Source organism: Mustela putorius, unplaced genomic scaffold, assembly GCF_011764305.1.
Source record: "Mustela putorius furo isolate JIRA1106 unplaced genomic scaffold, ASM1176430v1.1 tig00000460_pilon_pilon_pilon, whole genome shotgun sequence".
Lineage (NCBI taxonomy): Eukaryota > Metazoa > Chordata > Mammalia > Carnivora > Mustelidae > Mustela > Mustela putorius.
In genome coordinates this window covers 15,452,099-15,473,488 of record NW_025421389.1, presented here as the reverse complement: position 1 = coordinate 15,473,488, position 21,390 = coordinate 15,452,099, and the positions used below count along the sequence as shown (strand labels likewise).

The window sequence follows — 21,390 nt, the reverse complement described above, 5'->3', positions numbered from 1 at the left end:
TTCTAACTAACCAGGTGTAATTTGAGTCCTAGCAAGAGAAAGGGGGGAAAATATTTTTTTAAAGTAATGGTTGAAATGTTTCCAAATTAGATGAAAATTATATATCCATGTATCCAAGAGGCTCATTTAATCTTCAAGCAGAAATGACACAAATAAAACCACACAAAGTTGTACCATAATCAAATTGCTAAATAGCAATCATAAAGTGAACATTTTAAAAGCAGCCAAAGAAAATAAATAAATAAATGAAAATTAAAAATAAAAGCCATCAAAGGATAGAAACACATTATAGACCAAGGTACAAAGATAAGAATTACTGCAGATTTCTCATCAGAAACAATGCAAGCAAGAAGATAATGGAATAACATGGTTAGAGTGCAGAAAGAAAACAATTAGCATTCTAGAATTCTGTATTCAATGGAAGTATCTTTCAAAATTGAAGGTGAAATCAAGATTTTTTCCATACAAAAGTTTCAAGATTCTGTTGTCAGTTGACTGCACTGAAAGAAATGTTAGGGGAATTTCTCTAGGCAGAATGACAAAGATAATTTGGGGAGCCCTTGAAATTGTAAAATGTAACCTTGTATATATAATATAAATGTAAACCTGGAGAGCACTTAAAATTATAAATACATGGATAAATATAAAAGATATTTTTTGTAATTTTTTATATCCTTAAAAATAAAGCAAGGAAAGATGATAGAAAGGGAGGGAAATGGGCTGCAATTTTATGTAAGATGGTGAGGTTAGGCCTCATCATAAAGGTGATAATTGAACAAATACTTGAAAAAGACATGGCTAAATTGTGCTTGGTAATATCAGCTATTCTGATATCCTGTTGTGTAAACATAGCTCAATGAAACATCCTTCCCAGGCAATACATTTTTGTCATGCATTTTAGTAACCATACCTTAATCCAAAGCCCTGGCTTTAAGGGAGAAAGCTTTAGACACAGAGATTAAAGAAGAAAAGTAGTTTCTGAGCATTTTAAGAAATCACAAATGGGGATGCCCGGGTGGCTTACTCAGTTAAGTGTCTGCTTTCAACTCAAGTCATGATCCCAGGGTCCTCGGACTGAGCCCAGCATCGGGCTCCTCACTTAGGGAGAAGCCAGCTTCTCCCTCTGCCTGTCACTCCCCCTGCTTGTGCTTGCTCACTCTCTCTCTCTGACAAATAAATAAAATCTTTTTAAAAAGATGCTATGGGTGCCTTGGTAGTTCAGTGGGCTAAGCCTCTGCCTTTGGCTCAGATCATGATCTCAGGGTCCTGGAATCAAGCCCCGCATTGGGCTTTCTGCTCAGCAGGGAGCATGCTTCCCCCTTGCCCTCTGCCTGCCTCTCTGCCTACTTGTGATCTCTCTTTTTCTGTCAAATAAATAAATAAAATCTTTTTTTAAAAACTCAGAAATCACAAGTCATATAACAAAGGCACCTATATTCTTTTCCTACATACCTATGTAGGTCTATAGGATATATAGGGTATATACATGTATACTATATACATGTATATCCCTTTATAGGGTATACCTATATATCCAATTCTGTTCTTAAACACCCAGTCCTGGCTGCTCTGAATTCCATTCCTTGTGGAAGGGACTAATATAGTTGGTATGTGAAAATCTGTATTCTACATTCCTTATTAGGTACATTTTTATTTTAATGAGGACTTTTAGCCAATAAATCTTGATTTGAGGAAATTCAAGTCTCAGCAAGTTGGAGAGTTAGATGTATTTCTGGTCAGAGTTGAGGGCTGGAGTCCCTTTGGAGAAATTATGGAATTATAGCACAAATACCAAAACCAATCTTCTTCAAGGCCTGTTTATGTTGATGAGTATATATGCACACTTATCAGTGACTGCTTAGTTTTCTTTGTGGCCCCTATTAAACCAATCTCAGCAGTGCCAGTTGGTACCTTATTTATAGATTTTTGCTTAGAATTTTTCTGCGTCCTTCAGTGTCATTAATAAATCCCAAGCTATCTCCTCAATCTTACTGCACAAAATTTACAAATAGAGAAAAACAATTCATTATCACAAACTTCACATAAGCCCCATAAGGCATAGTCTCCTTGGAACTTGAACACAAATAAGACCTCAGGGGTTCATTAAAAGTTGAGTTTTCTCTAAGAACCTTTGAGGGCTCTTGCTTGGATGATAACAACCCCAGGAGGAGATCCTCTGACTTGATGTCACTTCAGAGACTGTTGCCATGGAGACATCATTTCAAAGGCATCTCAAAACTATTAGAGCCACCTGCTTTTTTATTTTCTGTTTTATTTTTGGTTTCTATTGAGGTAAAATTCACCACTTTAAGCATTTTAGGTTGTGTATACTATAGTTTTTAGTACATTTGCAATGCCTTGCTATTGTAAATAGTCACTCCCTACTCCCACCTACTCTCAGCCCCTGACAACCACTAATCTGCTTTCTGTCCCTATTGAGTTGCCTAATTCGGTCATTTCATATAAATGGAATTGTAAATATGTGGCCTTTCGTGTCTGTCTTCTTTTACTCAGTGTAATGTTTTCAAGATTCATTCACGTTATAGTGTATGTCACTATTTCAACCTTTTCATGGCTGAATAATATTCCATTGTATGGATATACTACATTTCTCTTATCCATGCATCTGTTGATGGACTTTTGTAAATAATGCTGCCTGAAGAGCAGTCAGAGGTGAGAACTTAGGATCTTCTCAGATCTATTCTGAGCACGTGCCCCTGCTGGGCATGAGTGTGCCCTTCTTGATTCTCAGGAATATACAGGAACTTTTCAAAGCCTCTATTTCCCAAAACATCTTATTCCCTAGTCTTTCTTCCCAAGTTTGCCCCAACTCTTATCCTTACAGTCACTAATGTATTTGCCTTTAAACACTTCTCACACATGTCCTCTTCCCCTGCAGCCACCCTAGCCCTGGGAAAAGTCCAGGTTACTTAAAGTAGAGATCTTTGAGCTGGCCTTTCAGAGAACCATCAGAGAGGTCAAAACAAATGGCCATATTCTTTGAGAATTGGGTCTGCTGTTCTCCCTCCAGCACTGGTACTTGTGCCAGGAATGCAGGCTGTTGTCTCCAAGGCCAACAACAAGCCCAGAGCAGGAGATGCATCGAGGATAAATTAAAATATCACAAAGCTGTCCTCCTGAGATTTAGCTTTTTTCCCTTAATTGTGTGTCTCTGTTGCTGCAAGCTTTTGGTTGGTATCCAGAGTTCCTAGAAAGTTAATTTCAGAAGTCTTTCGTCAGTTAATTTATTGCTTTTGTGTATGAAAGGATGTGGGGAGTTCCCTACTCTGACATTTCTGCTGACATCACTGTAGGATCATCAGATATATCCTAGTTCCGTGATAAATTATATGGCCCCGCTAATTATTCAGATCATACACTTTGGAATCAGTCTGATCTCAGTACAAATTCTGCCTCTGCCACTTCTTAGCTGAATGACAGTTGCAAAGTTGATTAACCTCTCTCTGACTTTCAAACCCCTTATCTTAAAATGGGATGATAAACACAACTCAAAGAGTTATATTCATGAATAAATGGTGCCATTTCTGGCACGATAATTTAAGGTATAAAGTTTATGATGCAATGTGGGTTTCTCTGTCTTTACTATTGAAATCTGAGCCAAGCCTAAAGGAACATGGTTATGACGGGTATTGTTAGTGGAGAGGAGTGGAGGGAATCATATGAAACCATGTATTTTAAAATGCAACACAAAAAGTAAGTTATAAACAGTGTATATAATATGGTCTCATTTCAAGGAAAAAAAGGTACATGTGTCCATACAAAAAATATCTGGAAGGCAGACATTAAGTAATTAAAAATGGTCATCATTAATAGAGGAAATATGGTGTTTTTAATTTCTCATTTTTTTCTTACCTACTTATATTTTCCCTTTTTTTCATGTGCATACATTGGTTTTGAAATTTTTAAAAAACGCTTTAAAATGCTTTTGAAATTAAAAAAAAAAGGTAATAAGATCCCTCTCCTGTTTATCTGCAGAAACCCAGTAAATCCATTTTACTTCAAAAAATAAAGTCCTACACAAAAGTCAATTATAGCAAAACAGCATGTTGCAGGATGGACTGGTGGCCAGAAGTCCTGGGTCCCAGGCCCAGTTCTGTCTCTTGCTAGCTACCTGGTAACTTGAGTAACTTTTTGAGCTTTAGTTTCCTGGAAGATGAAAAAATTATAATAATACAGCATTCCTCTTTTCCCCTGTGCAGTGCAAATAGCAAACTCTCAAGAATAAGGTGCCTGAGAGACACCGGTGTACATATTTAAGAGGATACAAACTTAGGACAGTAGCTCTCTAATGTTCATTTACACCAGAATCGCCTAGAAAAGTTGTTAAGACTCAGATCACAGGACTCATCTCCAGAATTCTGATAGATCTGGGTAGGGCCCACGGTTTCTATTACAAATTCCCAGGGGTTGCTGATCATGCTGATCTGGGCACCACATGTTAAGAACCACTGAACTAGAGGCAAGGGGAAAAAAAGTTCTTCGGTTTCAAGTTCCAAGTCATCTCTCAGTTCTGTGACCTTGGGCAAATCTCTTAATCTATCTGCTCTTGAGTTTCTTCAATGATAAAAAACATATTACAATTCCTGCTAATAAGTACCATCTGCCCCCAAGATTTTTATGAGGATTAAATGATTTAAATGTGTGAAAGGAATGCATAAACTCTACTGAATTATGCAAATGGCATTAATTATATAAGTAAGGCAACTAAAGTAACTAGAATTTTAAATTATTTTTATTTTAGGAAATACATCTTAGACACAGATGTCTGTCAGTTTAGATTCCTAACAATGAAGATGCATGCTTCTAGAAAACATGTCTAAGACTTGAGTACTTTGCCACTGTGGAGATAATAGCACTTTGGTTAAATACCATGATGTGAACAATTAAATAATAATAATAAACAACCCAAGAGTTAAAATTTATTGAACACTTGTTTACCAGGTCCCACAGTGATTTAAACCTCATGATTCTATGAAGTAGCTACTATAATGATTCCCAAGCTGTAGCTAAGGTAGTTTAGGCTTCTAGTGGTCATATAACTTGCTCGGGGTCACACAGTCAAGATGAGAAATAGAGTTTCTAAATAATATGCTTACAGTGATCTTTGTTGATTCACTTCATTTAGATATTATTTGTTGATTCAGGGCCTAGAATAGTGTCTAACTCATTATAGTTATTATAAGTTCTTTGCTAAGGGAATTACTGTCAATTAGATTTGATTGGGATTTAGTTTTCTTAAACTTGCTGAACCCCCAATGCTTCTTACTTATCCCCCCAACATACATACATCACAGTTTGAATTTCTCAATACTTATTGTCTACTGCACTATGAGTAAGTTTCTTAATTGGTTCTATTTTCTTTTTTCCAGAGTGAATGCTGTCCCCATGACTTTCTATGTCCTTCTTCTTAATATTTCTGCATACTTCACTCTCAGGAGTGGAGTACGACATGAGATGGGAATTTAAGAACAGACAGACTTCTTGGAACCCCAATATAAAGGATACATAGAGAAGGGACATCTGGTTCCCCACTCAAATTATCTTTCTTTTGATCTATAAAAATATTATATTTTATTTCTAGTTTCACTACTTCTAACCCTGACCTAACCTGAATTTTCCTGAGCTCCTCTCAGTACAGAAAGACCAATAGATCTCATCTTTTTTTCTTAGTTCCCTGATTTTATTCGAGACAAACTACATTGCGAGCCTAATCTACCCAAATTTTAAGCTATAAAATTATTCTGATCCTGAATTTTTCAAGCTAGAAAATTCTCAGTTGATATAATCTAATCTTTCTTTAATAGAACACTGTAGAGAGTCATAGATCCTTGACTTTCCAGCATCATGGGGCTTAACCCAACTGCCAACTTATTGGATTCAGTTTCATATACAAAGAAAATCTAGTTACTGGCATAAATACACAAAGTACTATATCCTACTTCTTTTTTGCTTTTTTACAATTTTCAAAATGTATACTCACAAACATATATAATTTTTCACAGATAAATAACTGTGATACATACATCTTTTTTGTGTGGATATATACAATTTTTTTTTATTATTTCTTTCCTTCGTCTTTGGCTCATCAACCATATACCACATGCAGGCATGTAAAACAGATTCTTCATGGTCTTCTAACTTCTACATCTGTGTGCATTAAAATTCAATGAGTCAATCTCCATCAATACCAATATGCATGATCACACGTGTCCCCACCTTAATACCCATCACCAATGTTGACTAATTGAACATAATAAAAAGAAATATACTGATACACATGGGCTGTCAGAGTGCAGACTATACCCCTTTTGCTGTCACCCCAACGACTGCCCTCTGACTTAGCTGGTAACTAGTGTCTCCTGCTGAATTGAATCATAGAGCTTCAGGTCCAGGGAAAATCTGAAGTCAATTTCCAGCTGCCTGATGGCAACTTATATTTCTATAGCAACTGAGCATTTGAAAAAAAAATTTCCATGTGCATTATCCCATTTTGGGTTTACAGAACACCTTGAGAGTTGATATTCTGACTTCTCACTTGGTAGATCAGGGCAGGACTTGTCATTCAGTACATGGCAGAACTAGAACCATGCCACGTGGCACTCCCTGGATTGGGATAATGTCAGCTTTACATTATCATGTTCTGGTGAATATTTTGGGATCGCCTGTATGAAAAAGGAGATTAAATTTCTGAAGCAAAATACACATCCAGACCCAAGAAATGCAGCACAAAAAGTTTTATCTCTGAATGTATGAAAAGTCTGTAGGCAGGAAAAACTCCCCAGGCCTTGGCCATTTCCTCTAACCATGCTGATCTCTGAAACACGGCCTGGACCTTCTGACTGCTAAGAAACACAGAGTGTAGTGAGATGAGTAAAACGCAGGCAACAGCTCAGTGGGGCAGATGCTCAAAACTGGCCTCCCACTTGGAAGAGAATTCCTGCAGAACATAGCCATATAGGGACAGAGCTCATTCTCTGGGACTCCCCATGGCAGCCAGGGCTCTGGCTCCTCCTCTTCTAGGGGGCACCACCGGGGCGGGGGAGGGGAGGGGGCGCATGCATGCTGAATGCTCTAATATTTCTTCCTTCTCAGCCTCACACTCCCATATACTACATCAGAAACTTACTGGTCGTGGTGTTTGTGATGGGGTTGACTGGCTCGACAGTAGACATTAAATTATTAAAACTATCCTTTTGTGAATTATTCATCAGTCATTACTTCTCCCATAGTCTAGCATGCAGGATACTGATAGGACAATTTTCTTTTTGGCTTAATTCAACATTGTAGTCCCTATTAACAGTCTTTGCGTCTTATGCCTTTCTCTCCTGCATCCTCCAATGCAGCAGGCATCACGGAGGCAGGTCCAAAGCCTTCAGCAAAAGCTCTGAGATTTTTCTATGGGTCTGATATGTTCGTGTTCAGATTGTTGCCTCTCCGATTGCTTGCTGTGAAGAAGCCACTGAAAGATCAATATCATGCAGCCTCCAGAAAACACCGTTACACTGTCCTCCAAGAATGGAAGTTTAAAAACCAAATGGTGCATTAATATTAATTAGGAAAAGAGTTCCAGCCTTGCGTACCCCTTAAAAGCTCCTCAGGTACTCTCAGGGGCTCCTGGACCACATTTTGAGAACCTCTGCTTTGCATTCAACAGACACAAACTTTAAATTTGGAGGATGTTGGAGTGCCCGGATGGCTCGGTGGGTTGAGTCTCTCTGCCTTCCGCTGGGGTCATGATCTTGGGGTCCTGGGATAGAGCCCCACATCGGGCTTTCTGCTCAGCGGGGGGCCTGCTTCCCCCTTCCCCTCTGTCTCTCTCTGCCTGCTTGTGATCCCTCTCTGTCAAATAAATAAATAAAATCTTAAAGAAAAAAAAAAGTTGGAGGATGTTAATTGTCAGTGAAGATAAGGGAATATAAGAAACTTTATGCACCACGGCCATTCTAGAGAGCAATAGGATACGACTTGAGACAAGGTAACTACATGCTGCCCTATGACCCAGAACTTCTAGGTCCTTGATATATATTCCAACAGAATTTTCCTGAAGGACCACGTGGGGAAATGTACATTTTCTGGGGCACACGTAAGAGCAAAATGTGTGTTCGTCAACAGGCAAAGGAGGAGGTAGAAACAACAGATTAGCTGTGAACAAGCAACATGAATTGACTTTAGAGGCACAGGGCTGTGTAAAAAAAAAAAAAAAAAGAAAAGAAGCAAACAAACAAACAATAAGATATAAAACACAAAATCACTTTTGAATATTAAAATTGTAGTACATAGGGGTGCCTGCTGTGGCTCAGTGGGTTAAGCATCTGCCTTCTGCTTGGGTCATGATCTCAGCATCCTGGGCCTGGGATCGAGCCCTGCATCAGGCTCCTTGCTCAGTGGGAAGCCTGCTTCTCCCTCTCTCACTCCCTCTGCTTGTGTTCCCTTTCTCGCTGTGTCTCTATCAAATAAATAAATAAAATCTTTTTAAAAAATTCTAGTACATAGACTTTTAGGTAAAGTGCAGTATGTCAGGGCAGGGAATAAAAGGCTGTATTTACTACAAAAATTGTGTTTTGTTATCAGAATATCAGGAAGCTTTGGAAGAAATAAGGACAAGATGAATTAAACTTCCAGAGAGGACACACCCATTTCGAGGTAAGAGGACAATCTCCAGGAATTTTCACTCTGGAGGAATTTTCTGCTTGTGGCTGCCAGCTCACCATTGGCCTTGGTCCAAGCAAAGGGGCTCTGTTGGGGCTAAAATGAACTATTGGATCCCTCCGCAGTTGTTAGGAAGGTGAAGGGACATTTGGAGATTTGAGGGACTTTAAACACGCACGCAGACTTCCCCACAGGACATTCCCCACATACTGATGGACTAGACCAACAGTGACATCTCCTACTGCTTTGTGGTATTTAGGAAACAAAGACACTACACAGGGAGGGAGCCTGCATTCAACTCACTGATACAAATATACTCAACCCAACTCTCCTTCAAAACAGGTGCCAGATTGTGAAACTAACTACAGGCAGTGGGAGGCTAAAGAATTAAAGAGGATAATGGAAACTCTCCAGTCTTTCAGAGATTAAGAGACAAAGACCCAACAGGCTCCCAATCAAAAACCTGGAAAGATCAGGTTCTAAGATTAGAAAAAACTAAGTTGTGGAATGAATCTTATTAAAACTCCAGCGCTGGCCTAATTCAGCTCAGTCCCTGATCAGATTCAGTGATCAGCATCTTGCCCTATGTACCTAAGGGAAAAAAGGGGAAGCATCTGTGACAAAAAATAGCATCATCTAGAGCCATCTCTGGTTCTTTCAGTGTTCAGCATGTAGTACAAAAATGACAAGGAGGTAAGACCCTTTGCAAAAAAGAGACAATAGAAGCAGACCTTCAGATCGTCCCCAATTCTGGAGTTGGCAACAAAGATTTTAAAATAATTCTGATTAATACGATGGATGAATCAGACAAAAGAGTGGAGATTTTCACCAGAAAATAAGGATCCTTAAAAAAGAATAAAATGGAATTTTCTGGAGTGATGATAACATTCTAATCTTTAGTTAGGTGTGCATTACACCTGTGTCTGCATTTGTCAAACTCAGTGTATGCATACTTAAGTTTTGTGCACCTTGTATGTAAATTTTACCTTGAAAGAAACAAACTGTAGACAAATTTTAAGTATAATTAGTGATATTCATGCTGAATTATTTAGGGAGAAGTATGCGAATATTTGTCATTTACTTTGACATGTACCCAGAAAAATAACATCGATTGATAGGTGGATAGAGGGATGGATTGATAGATGTGCAAAAAAATCAAGCAGAGTACATATACTAATGATGGAAATATTACAGATATTCACTGTATAAGCTTTCAACTTTGTTTTAAATTCAGTGTTTTCATGACAAGCTATTGCTACAGTATAATGAAAGGATATCGTAAATACTGGTATGCAAAATAAATTTGACAATTTAGATGAAAAATGGACAATTTCCTCAGAAATTTAACTAGCCACTTGTAGTGTTTTTAAAATATTCCACATATTTTTTGACACTCCCTTCAATATGTGGTGCCTAATTCCCCTCCCCTTGAACATGGGCTGGATTTCATGACTCCCTTCTACTGAACAGTAAAAAAAAAAAAAAATAGAAACAGCCATTGCAGTGTCAGAGGTGAGGTCCTGAAAGGCACTACAGCTTCCTGTTTGATCTACCTGTTGGAGCATCTGCTCTGGAAAAACCGGTGCCATGTTGCCCCCATGGAGAGGCCCCCAGGGTAAGAAATGGAGGCCTCCTGCCAACACCCAGTGAGGACCTAAGACTCCAGCCAGTATAATTAGTGGGTGAGCCTGGATTTGGATCCTCCAGTCCCGCTAAAGCCTTTGGTTGTGCAACCCCTGTCCAACATCTTGACTGTAACATCATGACGGACCTTGAGTCAGAACAACCCAGCCAAGCTGTTCTTAGATTTCTGATCTACAGACTCTTTGAGATGATCTTTATGTACTGTGGCCATTCTAGAGAGCAATATGATAGTACTCAAGACAAGATATGCTGTCCTATGACCTAAAACTTCTAGGTCCTCGATATATATTCCAATTGAATTCTCTTGAAGGACCACAAGGGGAAATGTACATTTTCTGTGGCACAAGGAGTACAAGCAAAATGAATGTTCATCAACAGGCAAAGGAGGAGATTAAATGAATATATGATTGTTTCAAGCCCTCAGTTTTGGGACAGTTTTATATATAACAATAGAAAACTAGTGCCTTTAAGCTAATAGAAGAGAGACCAGAAAATCTGAATAGTCAAATACTTACTAAGGAACTTGAATCCATTAACTAAAACTTCCCCACAAAGAAAACCCCATGCCTAGATGGCTTCACCTATGAATTCTTGCAAATATTTAGTGAAGAGAATTGACACTGATCTTGCACAAACTTTTCCAGAGAACAAATAAAAAAGAAGTATTTTCTAATTCTTTTCATGAGGCTGGCATTACGTGCCAGAGTCCTTCCAAGAAAAGAAAATTAGATCAAGCTTGTTCTTTTTTGTAAATATAAATGCAAAAATCTTTGACCAAATTTTAACAAACTGAAACCACCAAAAAAAACCAAGAACATAATGTAGTGCAAAAGAAGCCAGACACAAAAGAGTATATCCATCTGATACCGTTTCTAGAATATACAAAGAAGACACAACACTAATGTATGTTATTAGAAGTTAGCATAATGGTTACCATTTGGGAAATGATACTTGGGAAGGAGCACAAAGGTAGCTTCTGGGGTATTACTAAGGTTCTATTTCTTGATCAGAAGAAAGTTCATTGAACTATACACTTATGATATGTGATTACTAATCACATATCATATACATATACTAATGTCTGTATATCTTCCAACAAAATGTAAACTGATTTAGGCAAAAGAAAATACATACATACAAACCAATAATGAACATTTGATAAAAACACACACAATGAAAAGATAAAAATGGGGAATAGAATAGATCCTGTTCCCATGCCTGGGTCAGTCCATTTAACACACAGGGCAGCTCTGAATCAGAGTCGGCCTCTAGCCCGGGAGTGAAGCGACAGGCAGGTCCAGCCTGAACATTTGTGAGCCCAGGAAAAGTAGTTCAAATAGAGGCCCACAGACCATATATCTAAACACTTAAAAGTTATAAATCAAGCTAACAAAATGTTAAATAAAATATGTTCTTTCTACCTTGACACACATACAGACATACACATACACCCTCTGTTATCATCAGGAATACCAGACTTGAATTTAGAATCCCCAGACTTTCCAGATCCCTTCTTTCCAAACCACCTAAGTTCCACATTGCAAAAAGCTTCACACAATTGCCTGTGTGGGCACCCCACAACTTTAAAATTCTACCCAAATCCCTATAACAAGCCATTTCTTAGGCCCAGGAGTGCACACCAGCAGCACAATCTGCCTTTGGGAGGATGCACCCGAGGAGAAGGCCCATACCAGCCCTGGAAGCAGGCCGGGGCCACCTCGACAGGGAATTACAGTGTCCTAGTGCTAGGAGAGTGGCCCACAGCCGGTGCACATGCTCTGAATGGACACTTCCCCTCAGCCCCTGGGACTCTTGCCTTGGGAGAAGGATACCACCAAAGGGGCCCAGTGTTAAGGCCAAGGTCAAGGCCTCAATTGCCAAGTCTCAAGATAGTGCTAAAGACAAAGTGCCCTAGGCCCCAGTGTTTGATTTTCCACCCACCCAATTGAAACAGAGTTGACATTTTCCCTGCACTTTACAGTTTACACCTTCACATACAAATACTCTTCATCACCCTCACAATCTTGTAAGATTACAACATAATACCATTTGATAGATGAGAATATTGAAGCAAAAGTGACTCGCCTCAAGTCACATAATAAAAAAATTTTTTTTAATTTTAAAAAAAGAGTTCTGCTAGGTCTCCAGTGGGAGACTTTTCCCTCTAAAATTTAAAGACCATGTTCTTTCCACTATTCAATACTGCCCCCCATCCCTCAGCTTTCTAGAGAACTGATGGGGGCTAAAAAAAAAAAAATTGTAAATAGATGGAAATTGTACGTATGTGGTTGAAACTGTGGGAGAAGACCAGAGGCAAATTTAACAGCAAATATAGAGTAGTTTCTGGGAAAGAGCCTGGGCCCAAGGCAAAAGTCTTCGCGGAGACAAAGAATACTATGTAGGAGCAACAATCCTGGCGGGGTCTTAGGGGCTCCACTCCCACCCTAACCACAAAATGAGGGCCCTCAACAGATTTAAGCAATCTCCACCCAAATTCCACACCAATTACTTGGGGGGCCCGGCTCCACCACCCTCCTCCTCTCCACCACCCCACCAAAAATACTTTATTAATGAGAGGGCAGCATAAAACCACGGACTGCATCTGCTAGGGGACAATCCAGAGAGAGCAGCCTGGCACCAGCCCCAGCTGAAGCCCGACCCTCCTCCAGTGAGGACCCACTAAGCTGTGCCTCCCTCTAATTACCAGATGCCTGGCTCAGGGCCTGGCCGGTTATTTAGAGAACCAGTGCCTGCTCCTAGCACATATCTCCGCGAGGCTGGTGCTGTAGTCACTGTCTGCTCAAAGCCAGCTGCTTGAAGCTGCCATCCCTCCCCAACGACTGTCCTGGGACCCCTCCTTCCGTCGCTGCACCCCAAAGGTCCCTGGCACCATGTCGCTCGCACACGCAGCTGCAGAATACATGCTGTCAGATGCCTTGCTGCCGGACCGCAGAGGCCCCCGCCTCAAAGGACTGCGCCTGGAACTTCCCCTGGACCGAATGGTCAAGTTCATAGCTGTGGGCTTCCCCTTGTTGCTGATGTCTCTGGCCTTCGCCCAAGAGTTCTCCGCCGGTAAGTGGCCTCCAAGACCCAGTGTATGAGAGACCCCACTTCGTTTCACTCTTTGCATAGGCTCTGAGATGAGACAGCTCCCACCGTGTCCAGCTTCGGTGACTTTGGCCTGGGCATTACCCAAAAGGCAGACGATGTGGGGCAGGGGTTGGGGGGATGGGTAAGGCACCAGCAGAGCCGAGGCACTGAAAATTTTGAAAATCATTTCCCAACTTTTGTAATAAAAATATCTAGTTTTAATCGTGGCATTTCATAATGTTTTATGTCATTGCAATAAAATAAACTTTCATTTTCATTTTTCTATGGATGAGAAAGACTGGGGCTCTGTGTTTCCAGGACATAGGACCGCTAACGGTTCTAGTCCGCCACACTTCAGACGAGCCGCTCACCGTCTCAGTCTTCTCCTACTCTCCATTTCCCCCTTCCAAGGCTTCCGATTTGAGGACTTACATTAAGAGCCTGACATATAGATGCTAAGTAAATCCATTTCTTCTTCCCCACAGACCATGGCCACGCACACAAACATGAACAGACACATATGTCTGCTGTTCTAGGCACTAGATTAACTCAGCAGACTTCCTCTGTTAAGGAAAAGGTAGAGAATTCGGATTTCTGGCTTTCTTTTCTGGCTGTGCAATTAGCTTTCATATCAACCTCTCACTGCCTCTTCATTCTCCCACAAGATGGGGAGAACCATTGGTTCCCATTTCTGCCTCTCTCTAGAGAATGACGGGAAAACAAAACTCTCCCCCAACCAAGCCCACTTTCCTTTCTGCACAGCCTGCTCACCCCTCCTCTTGATGTGGGTTCAGAAGTCCAGGCAATTAACCCTCTAAAGTTTAGAACCTAGAAGATGTCAGTCCTATCAGAAAGGTCTTACCCCCATACCCTGGAGAGTAGGGCGACTCTGCTGCCCACATGTCTGGGAGTCCAGGGGGAGCTCTGAGAGGAAAGAACCCTCATCAAAGGCCAGTCACACTGGCAGGCCTGAGCCAAACCGACTTGTGGTGACTCGGCCTTGCAGCCAGAAACTGGGGCCTGGGACGGAGAAAGTGCCTGTCAGATACGGAAATCGGCAGAGCCGTGGTGGCAACCCTTGGGAAGCTCTTGGCTGGTTGATCCCTGGGTCCCCATTCCTCCACTCCGGCTCCAGGCTGCCTCCAAGCTGTGTTCCTGTTCCAGGGCCTCCCATCCGCTGCTTCTCTCCCAGTAACTTCACCATCCGGCAGGCCGCCTACGTGGACAGTTCCTGCTGGGACTCACTCGTCCACCATGAACCGGACGAGCTTGGCCCGCACAAGATGAAGTCCCTGTGGCCTCACAAGGTAGGTGGGCCCGGGCTCCATCCAGCTGCTTTGGGGCAGGGCAGGGCAGGCCAGAGCTCCATCAGTGTCTTCTCTCTGGCCTCTTAGCCACTCTGCTCCCTTGCTTTTTTATTTTCATCATTGACTCTTGTGTTTCTTCAAGTGTCCAGTGATCTTTTATCTGGCTGGAAGCTTTGTGCCTGTGGGTGACGCTGGCCGACCAGCCTACTGATGACAGTGAACCCTTTGGGCCATTTCATTGGGAAACCCTCAAACATGGGTATATGTGATCCTTTCTTTTGGGCCAGTTCCCAAGAAGAATCACTGGGGGATCCTTAATCTGTGCAGAGGGGACACAGAGCAAGTGGGTTCTAAGCTTCCAACCCACTAGGAACACAGCTGTGGGTCTCAGCACTCAGTAGTCACTCAACTAACATGGTCCTCAGTGTTGTTCCCCTGCCCTCAGTGGAGACAAGTGCAGAAGCTCTTTTGTTTAATGTTTCCAGAGAGTGAACCATAAGCCTCTGCCAGAGGGTGGAAAGGGCAGTCGCTTGATAAGGGGGTCGTGTTCTAGGGAGGATCTGCGGGTCTGTGTTTTCAGTATTCCTGTTGACAGCCCACCTGTACCCATTTTCAGAGGTTCCTCATATCTGCAATTCTTGGGTCTTTCTGGCTTAACAGCTTGCTTGGCCTGCCTCAACTCCCCATCCTACCCACGCGCTGCTGCTTCCTAGCACGCTACTTTCCAGCTCGCAACATTTTACGGCAGGCTCTTGTCTCCTGTTTTCCTTGTCGTACTGATGACAGTGAACCTAGAATTAGGTCTTTTTTTAAATCCCTTTATTGTCATTCTCGTGGGGCTTCATGAGGGAGCCAAAGTCATGTGTTGGTCCAATTCACCGTGTTGAATCAGAAGTCACTCGTGACATTTTCCAGCTGACAGTCTACAAGGCCTCCAAAGGCCACTCGGGTCTGGGACCCAGACAAAACCAGAGACTTAATGGAAAGAGTTCATGGGGGTCTCTGTCACTGGAAGTGTTCAAACAGGATCCAGATGGCCAAAAGGTCAAGATATTGCAGACAAGATTTAAATGCCAGAAAAGAGTCAGACAATCTGTCAGGATGTGCCCTTTAAACCCAGATTCTCTGGCTCCATTTCAAAGCCACTGAGACCAAATCTCTGGGGGTGACTTTTATTTTCAAGAAATGCCATTTCCTGAACAGGAATGAAAAGGTTCTGATTTTCTCGAGTGGATGGGTGTAGTATTCCTAGCCTGTCTCTGGTGTTTAGTTCAGAAACACACACACGCGTGCGCACACCCTTTTCTTCTCTACCTAGGTGCAACCAAATATGCATCCTCCCTCTTTTTCTTCAAACTCTCCGCTGAAATAAAAAGCATCCTTTCCTCAGCAGAAGCTTTAGTCACGTAGTCCCTAAGGCAATAAGCTCCCAGATCAGACTGCCTAGTTCCCCGATCCTGCTCCCTCCGCCATGAGATGTGTGACCCTGTCCAGGTCACTTAAGCTTTTCATGCTTCACTCTCCTTGTCTGGAAGATAGAGATATTAATAGTGTCTGCCTGGTGGCATCCTCCTGATGGTCAAATGAAATACGCATGTGAAACACCTCACACAAATGTAGCTTCAAAAAGCCTGAAACAAGTAGAGTTTTTACTGTGGCCAAATAGTGGCTTATCTCAGGTAGCAAAGTGTGTAGTGAGGACACAATACTCCCTCGTACCTAAGTGTCAGCTTGTGTGCATGCACAACAGAAGTGGCCTCCAAAGAATTCCAAGACAGTCCCCGATGATGTCATGCAGCGTGACCATGGCTGCAGAGCTGTAAAGACCACCGCACAGGAGAGGAGTCAGGGAAGGCATGCAGGATGTGGGAGTGGACCTCCCCCTCTCAGCAATGTTAGGACCCCTGGTGGTTGGGCTTTCAAAGCTAACAGACTCTGGATGCCTGGTGATAAGAACTTGGAACAGTCAGAGAAAGAGAAGTTGATGGAGAGTGACGATTGAGAATGAAGGTCGCTCTCCCTGGGGATGTGACTCCATGACCACAGCTGGCCATGATCTCTGGCTAGCGACCCAGGCTAACATTCGTGGGGGACAGAAAGAGGGGAGGGTTGTCATGTTCTCTCTTTGTTCCCTTCTCCCCTTCTGTCTCCCTCTTTTCCTCCCTCGATCCCTCTCCCTCCTTCTGTCCTCCCTGAGGTCCTCCACACCTACACAGACCCGACATCTGAGGAGTGGAGCTGGGGAGCGGAGAGACCCGCCATCCCTTCTCCTCTGGGCTTCACTATATTCAGCCAAGTCAGCAGAGAGCCCTAAGTCCTAGGCCTGCGGTGGCTTGTTGCCCACACTGCCTCCCCCTTCTGAGGCAGGAGGTGGGAATGAGAACCCCTCACTAAGTATTCTCTCTACAAGGCCCCTGCCCCCTGGGCTTCCCTCCTCTGCTCACTGTCACCCCACAGGCCCTCCCCTACTCCCTGCTGGCCCTGGCGGTGGCCATGTACCTGCCGGTCCTGCTGTGGCAGTATGCGGCCGCGCCGGCCCTCAGCTCGGACCTGCTCTTCATCATCAGCGAACTGGACAAATCCTACAATCGCTCCATCCGCCTGGTCCAGCACATGCTGAAGATCCGGCAGAACAGCTCGGACCCCCACGTTTTCTGGGATGAGCTGGAGAAGTGAGTGGCCTCTTCTACCTCTTTCTGAAGGACTCAGCTGCGCGCTAACAAGATACCCTTGCAAGGTCATCTTTATCCTCTGTACCATCCTTCTCAAGAATCCAACGTGTTTAACACACCATCTCACCCACTTTCTATCATTTCTCTACAGGGAGGGGAGAAAGGACACCCCGAGTCACGGGGGACTAATCTCTCTAATGTACCACTTCCATGTACCATTCCCCCACTCAGAACCTCCCCCCATGCCTCCAGAAGACGACCCAAATTCTCCCAAGTATTTTTCCAAGGCCTTGCACACACTGTCACCAACTACTTTTTCACACCTCACACCTCTGACCACCAAGTGACAGAAACCTCCCCCTCCACCCGCAGTCTCGTCTTCTCCTGAATAACCTACGGTTCATACACCGAAGCATTCACGCAGCTTTCGCAGCGTCCCAGGGGCTGTTCTGGGTGCCTCCAACCTGGTGTGTGCTGTGTGTGCTGGGGCAAGGGTTGGAGGGAGACAAAGCTACACCTATCCATTCTACTGAGGGGAAACAGACAACAAATAAACACAACACGTAAGCAAATTATATGGCAGAAGATAAGTGGTAAGAAGTGGGGGGAAATGTAAAGCTGAGTGAGGGGGTCAGGAAAGCTGGAAGGTGGTGGAGGGGTGCAGTTTTAAATTGGGCAGCCAAGGGAAGCCCCACCAAGAGGAGTGTTGAGCTGAGCCCTGAAACCGTATTCTGTCTCATGTTTGTACACACAGTCTATCCTCTGAGAAAATATCTTCTCCCATCTACCTCTCTGAACTTGATCTACCTCTTGAAGGCCATGTCTAAGACAGTATTCTCTGTAAAGTTTTCTAAACGCTTTGGGCCATGCCATTACCTCTCTCCTAACTTTTTATGACACCGTGGTTTATATCCATCATTTTAGCCGCAAGTCAAGCATGATTTTCATTTACTGTTTTCATATCGTATCTGCCCCTTCCCCACAAGCCAGACCATAGGCTCCTTCAGAGCCAAGACTGGCTTACACGTGCCTGAACACCACAGCTCTCCACAGACCCCTGTTAGCATGTTTATTTTTATAAAATAAGGTAAATAAAATTTATAATATAAAATAAAACTTTTAAAATAAAATAAAATTTCTAGGTTGCCCTAGAAATCATCCACAGAGTATGCAGACCAAGAACAAGAATGTGGTTATCTAGACTCCCAGGCCAGTGCCAATTTAATAAGCCTATTGCTACCTAAGGATCCTGTTTTAGCTTGAAGGTTTAGCGTGCTCTGCAGGGCAGAAGTCGAGTGTGACCATTTGTTATCCACTGATCACTCACTGGGTTGACCACACTGCACTCACTAGTTGGAGAATGAAAATGTACTCACACACCCTTTGGGGAGAGGAGGAGCTGTGCTCAGGGAAGGCAGATCTTCATGGGAGCCAAGAATGAACGCCATGTTGGGTGCTCAGATTCCATTACTTCCCCACATGGCTCTCTTGGGATGTGATTCTAAATGATCTCTCCTAACCCTGCCTCCTTTCTTCCCCTGCCCAGGGCTCGGAAAGAACGATACTTTGAATTCCCCTTGCTAGAGCGGTACCTGGCATGTAAGCAGCGCTCACATTTCCTAGTGGCTGCCTACCTGCTGAGGAACTCACTCTTGCTCCTCTTCACCTCAGTCATCTACCTGTACCTTGGCCACTTCCACCTGGACGTCTTCTTCCAAGAGGAATTCAGCTGTTCCGTCAAGACAGGGCTGCTAGGTGATGAGACCCACATGCCCCATCTGATCACGTGCAGGCTGACCTCTCTGTCGGTCTTGCAAATTGTTAGTCTCTCCAGTTTAACAATATACACGCTGTTGGTTCCAGTGATAATATACAACCTCACACGACTGTGTCGGTGGGACAAACGACTCCTCTCCATCTACGAGATGCTCCCAGCTTTTGATCTCCTGAGCAGAAAGATGCTGGGATGCCCCATTAATGACCTCAATGTGATCCTTCTTTTCCTCCGAGCCAACATCTCTGAGCTCATCTCTTTTAGCTGGTTGAGTGTCTTATGTGTTTTGAAGGACATGACCACCGAGAAGCACAACATTGACACAGTGGTCGATTTCATGACATTATTGGCTGGCTTAGAACCCTCAAAACCTAAACATCTCACCCACAGAATAGGTGATGAAAACCCATAGTTAAGAACCCATGGAGCAAGAAAATTTTATGGTAAGTAAAACTCTATCTCCTTCTTCACAAGCCTCACACACTAATGTACAAAAATACCACTTTAGAAATGCTAAGTGTGGTTTCAGCTGAATCATACATCCTGTATTATGTTTTCCTAAAGGTGAGAAGATAAAATCAACGCATGAAAACAAATCTGAAAGTTGGAGCTGAAGAGTCAAAGTACTAAAATAAATTAGGTCTAGAGCATTCTACGATAGAAAAAAAAAAAAAAAACTAAAACTAAACCAGAAGTCTAAATATTCTACAAGGAAAGAAAATTCTAAAGGCTATTTATGGAGGCAGGTTCTTCTCCGTGTATTTACTCCATGTCCCTTCTAGGATGCACACTCAGCTTAACCCAAAGAGTATGTGAGGCAATCTGCCAAGTGAAAAAGGTGAATAAAAATGTGAAATCCCTGGAAACCTTGTGCTGTGGCCTGACCTCCTAGGAACTTGCCAGCTTGCTTTGTGGAAGTCATTGACTTGCCCAGACCCTGTGTGGCCCACAGAGTTGGCCAGAAGATATTGATGCAGGAACTTATCTGCTCTTGGGGGTTAGGCCAGCATAGAACAAGGCTAGGGCCACGCCTCAGCTGTGGGTGGAGCTACGGTGGTTTTAATCATCTAAACCAAAGACTCATGGGCTGGGATTATGGACTGTGGACTCACAACTCCTAATGGGCCCAGATGTGTTTCTAATATTCCAGGGGATGCTATGCCTTCTCCACTTAGAGCCAATCACTGAATAGCAACCTCTTTAGAACTATAAGGGATTGACAGTAAAGTGCTGTTGAGCCCCTTCTCTCTCTTCTCTGACTCATTACCCCGTCTTAGCTTCTAGCTTCCATTCCTATGTCTGGATTTAATGGAAACTTGGTCTGAGTTCAGAGGCCCTACTCAGTCTACAATACCAGGTTGTCTCTCATTGGATATTTCTTTTTAGAGTTGCAGATTTCTTCAGAGAACTTTTGTATAAGCCATTTAGACCCCTCTTCATATAGGTAAGCAGAAAAATTACATTGTTCCCTTGCTTCTAATAATGCTGAGCCTTTGAATGTGCTGTCTTCACTGCCCAAGATGCCCTCCTCCGTTCTTCACTGGCCAGCCATCAGCTCTCCTTCAGAGTCTGTCCAGCCATATTTTCTTCAGGATGGTTTCCTATCTCCTCCCCTCTTCCCTATTTGCTACCATATCATTCAATACCTACCTCTGAGATAAAAGTTAGTACACTGTATTAACACTGTCCATTCACTGGCCTGTCTTTTCCTCTAAAACAAGTTTCCTAAAAGTTGTGTCATAGTGGGCACTCAATAAATACTCTTCTGAATAAATAAGTGACTGAATGTTGCTTGACAATGTTACATTGTTTGGAGCGCACAGACCCAGCCCCTAAATAATCTTGTCTAAAAAAAGCTTTGTGGGGCGCCTGGGTGGCTCAGTGGGTTAAAGCCTCTGCCTTCCACTCAGGTCATGATCCCAGGGTCCTGGGATCCAGCCCCGCATCCTCCTTCCCTCTCTCTCTCTGCCTGCCTCTCTGCCTACTTGTGATCTCTGTCAAATAAATAAATAAAATCTTTTTTAAAAAAAATAAAAACAAAAAAGTTTTGTGCACAAAGGTGCACTTCACAGCAACTGATGACCAAAAATCCAAATAACATAGAAGTAAACATGCAAAATTCTTATGCCATACTTAATATTACTTATTATACTTAATACTTAAGTATATTCTTAATATTCTTATTAAGAATCAGTTTGAAATTATGCATATAAAGCAGTCATAACACCACAAA

The 21,390-nt window shown here is 42.7% G+C and overlaps 1 protein-coding gene across 1 annotated transcript; it reads left to right on the top strand.

Moving 5' to 3' along the window:
* The first annotated feature begins 13,043 nt into the window (after positions 1-13,043).
* Positions 13,044-20,023, top strand: PANX3 (pannexin 3). Its single transcript, XM_004750151.3, has 5 exons — positions 13,044-13,386; positions 14,569-14,711; positions 17,169-17,383; positions 18,930-19,600; positions 19,722-20,023. Exons 1-4 carry the CDS (start codon positions 13,206-13,208, stop codon positions 19,567-19,569), a joined length of 1,179 nt encoding a protein of 392 aa, XP_004750208.1. The 5' UTR covers positions 13,044-13,205; the 3' UTR covers positions 19,570-19,600; positions 19,722-20,023.
* Positions 20,024-21,390: the final 1,367 nt, after the last annotated feature.

Coding starts and splice junctions, on each gene's coding strand:
- PANX3 (XM_004750151.3), top strand. CDS start 13,206: ATGTCGCTCGCACACGCAGCTGCAGAATACATGCTGTCAGATGCCTTG. Junction 13,387..14,568: donor CGCCCAAGAGTTCTCCGCCG/GTAAGTGGCCTC, acceptor TTCCTGTTCCAG/GGCCTCCCATCCGCTGCTTC. Junction 14,712..17,168: donor AGTCCCTGTGGCCTCACAAG/GTAGGTGGGCCC, acceptor GTCACCCCACAG/GCCCTCCCCTACTCCCTGCT.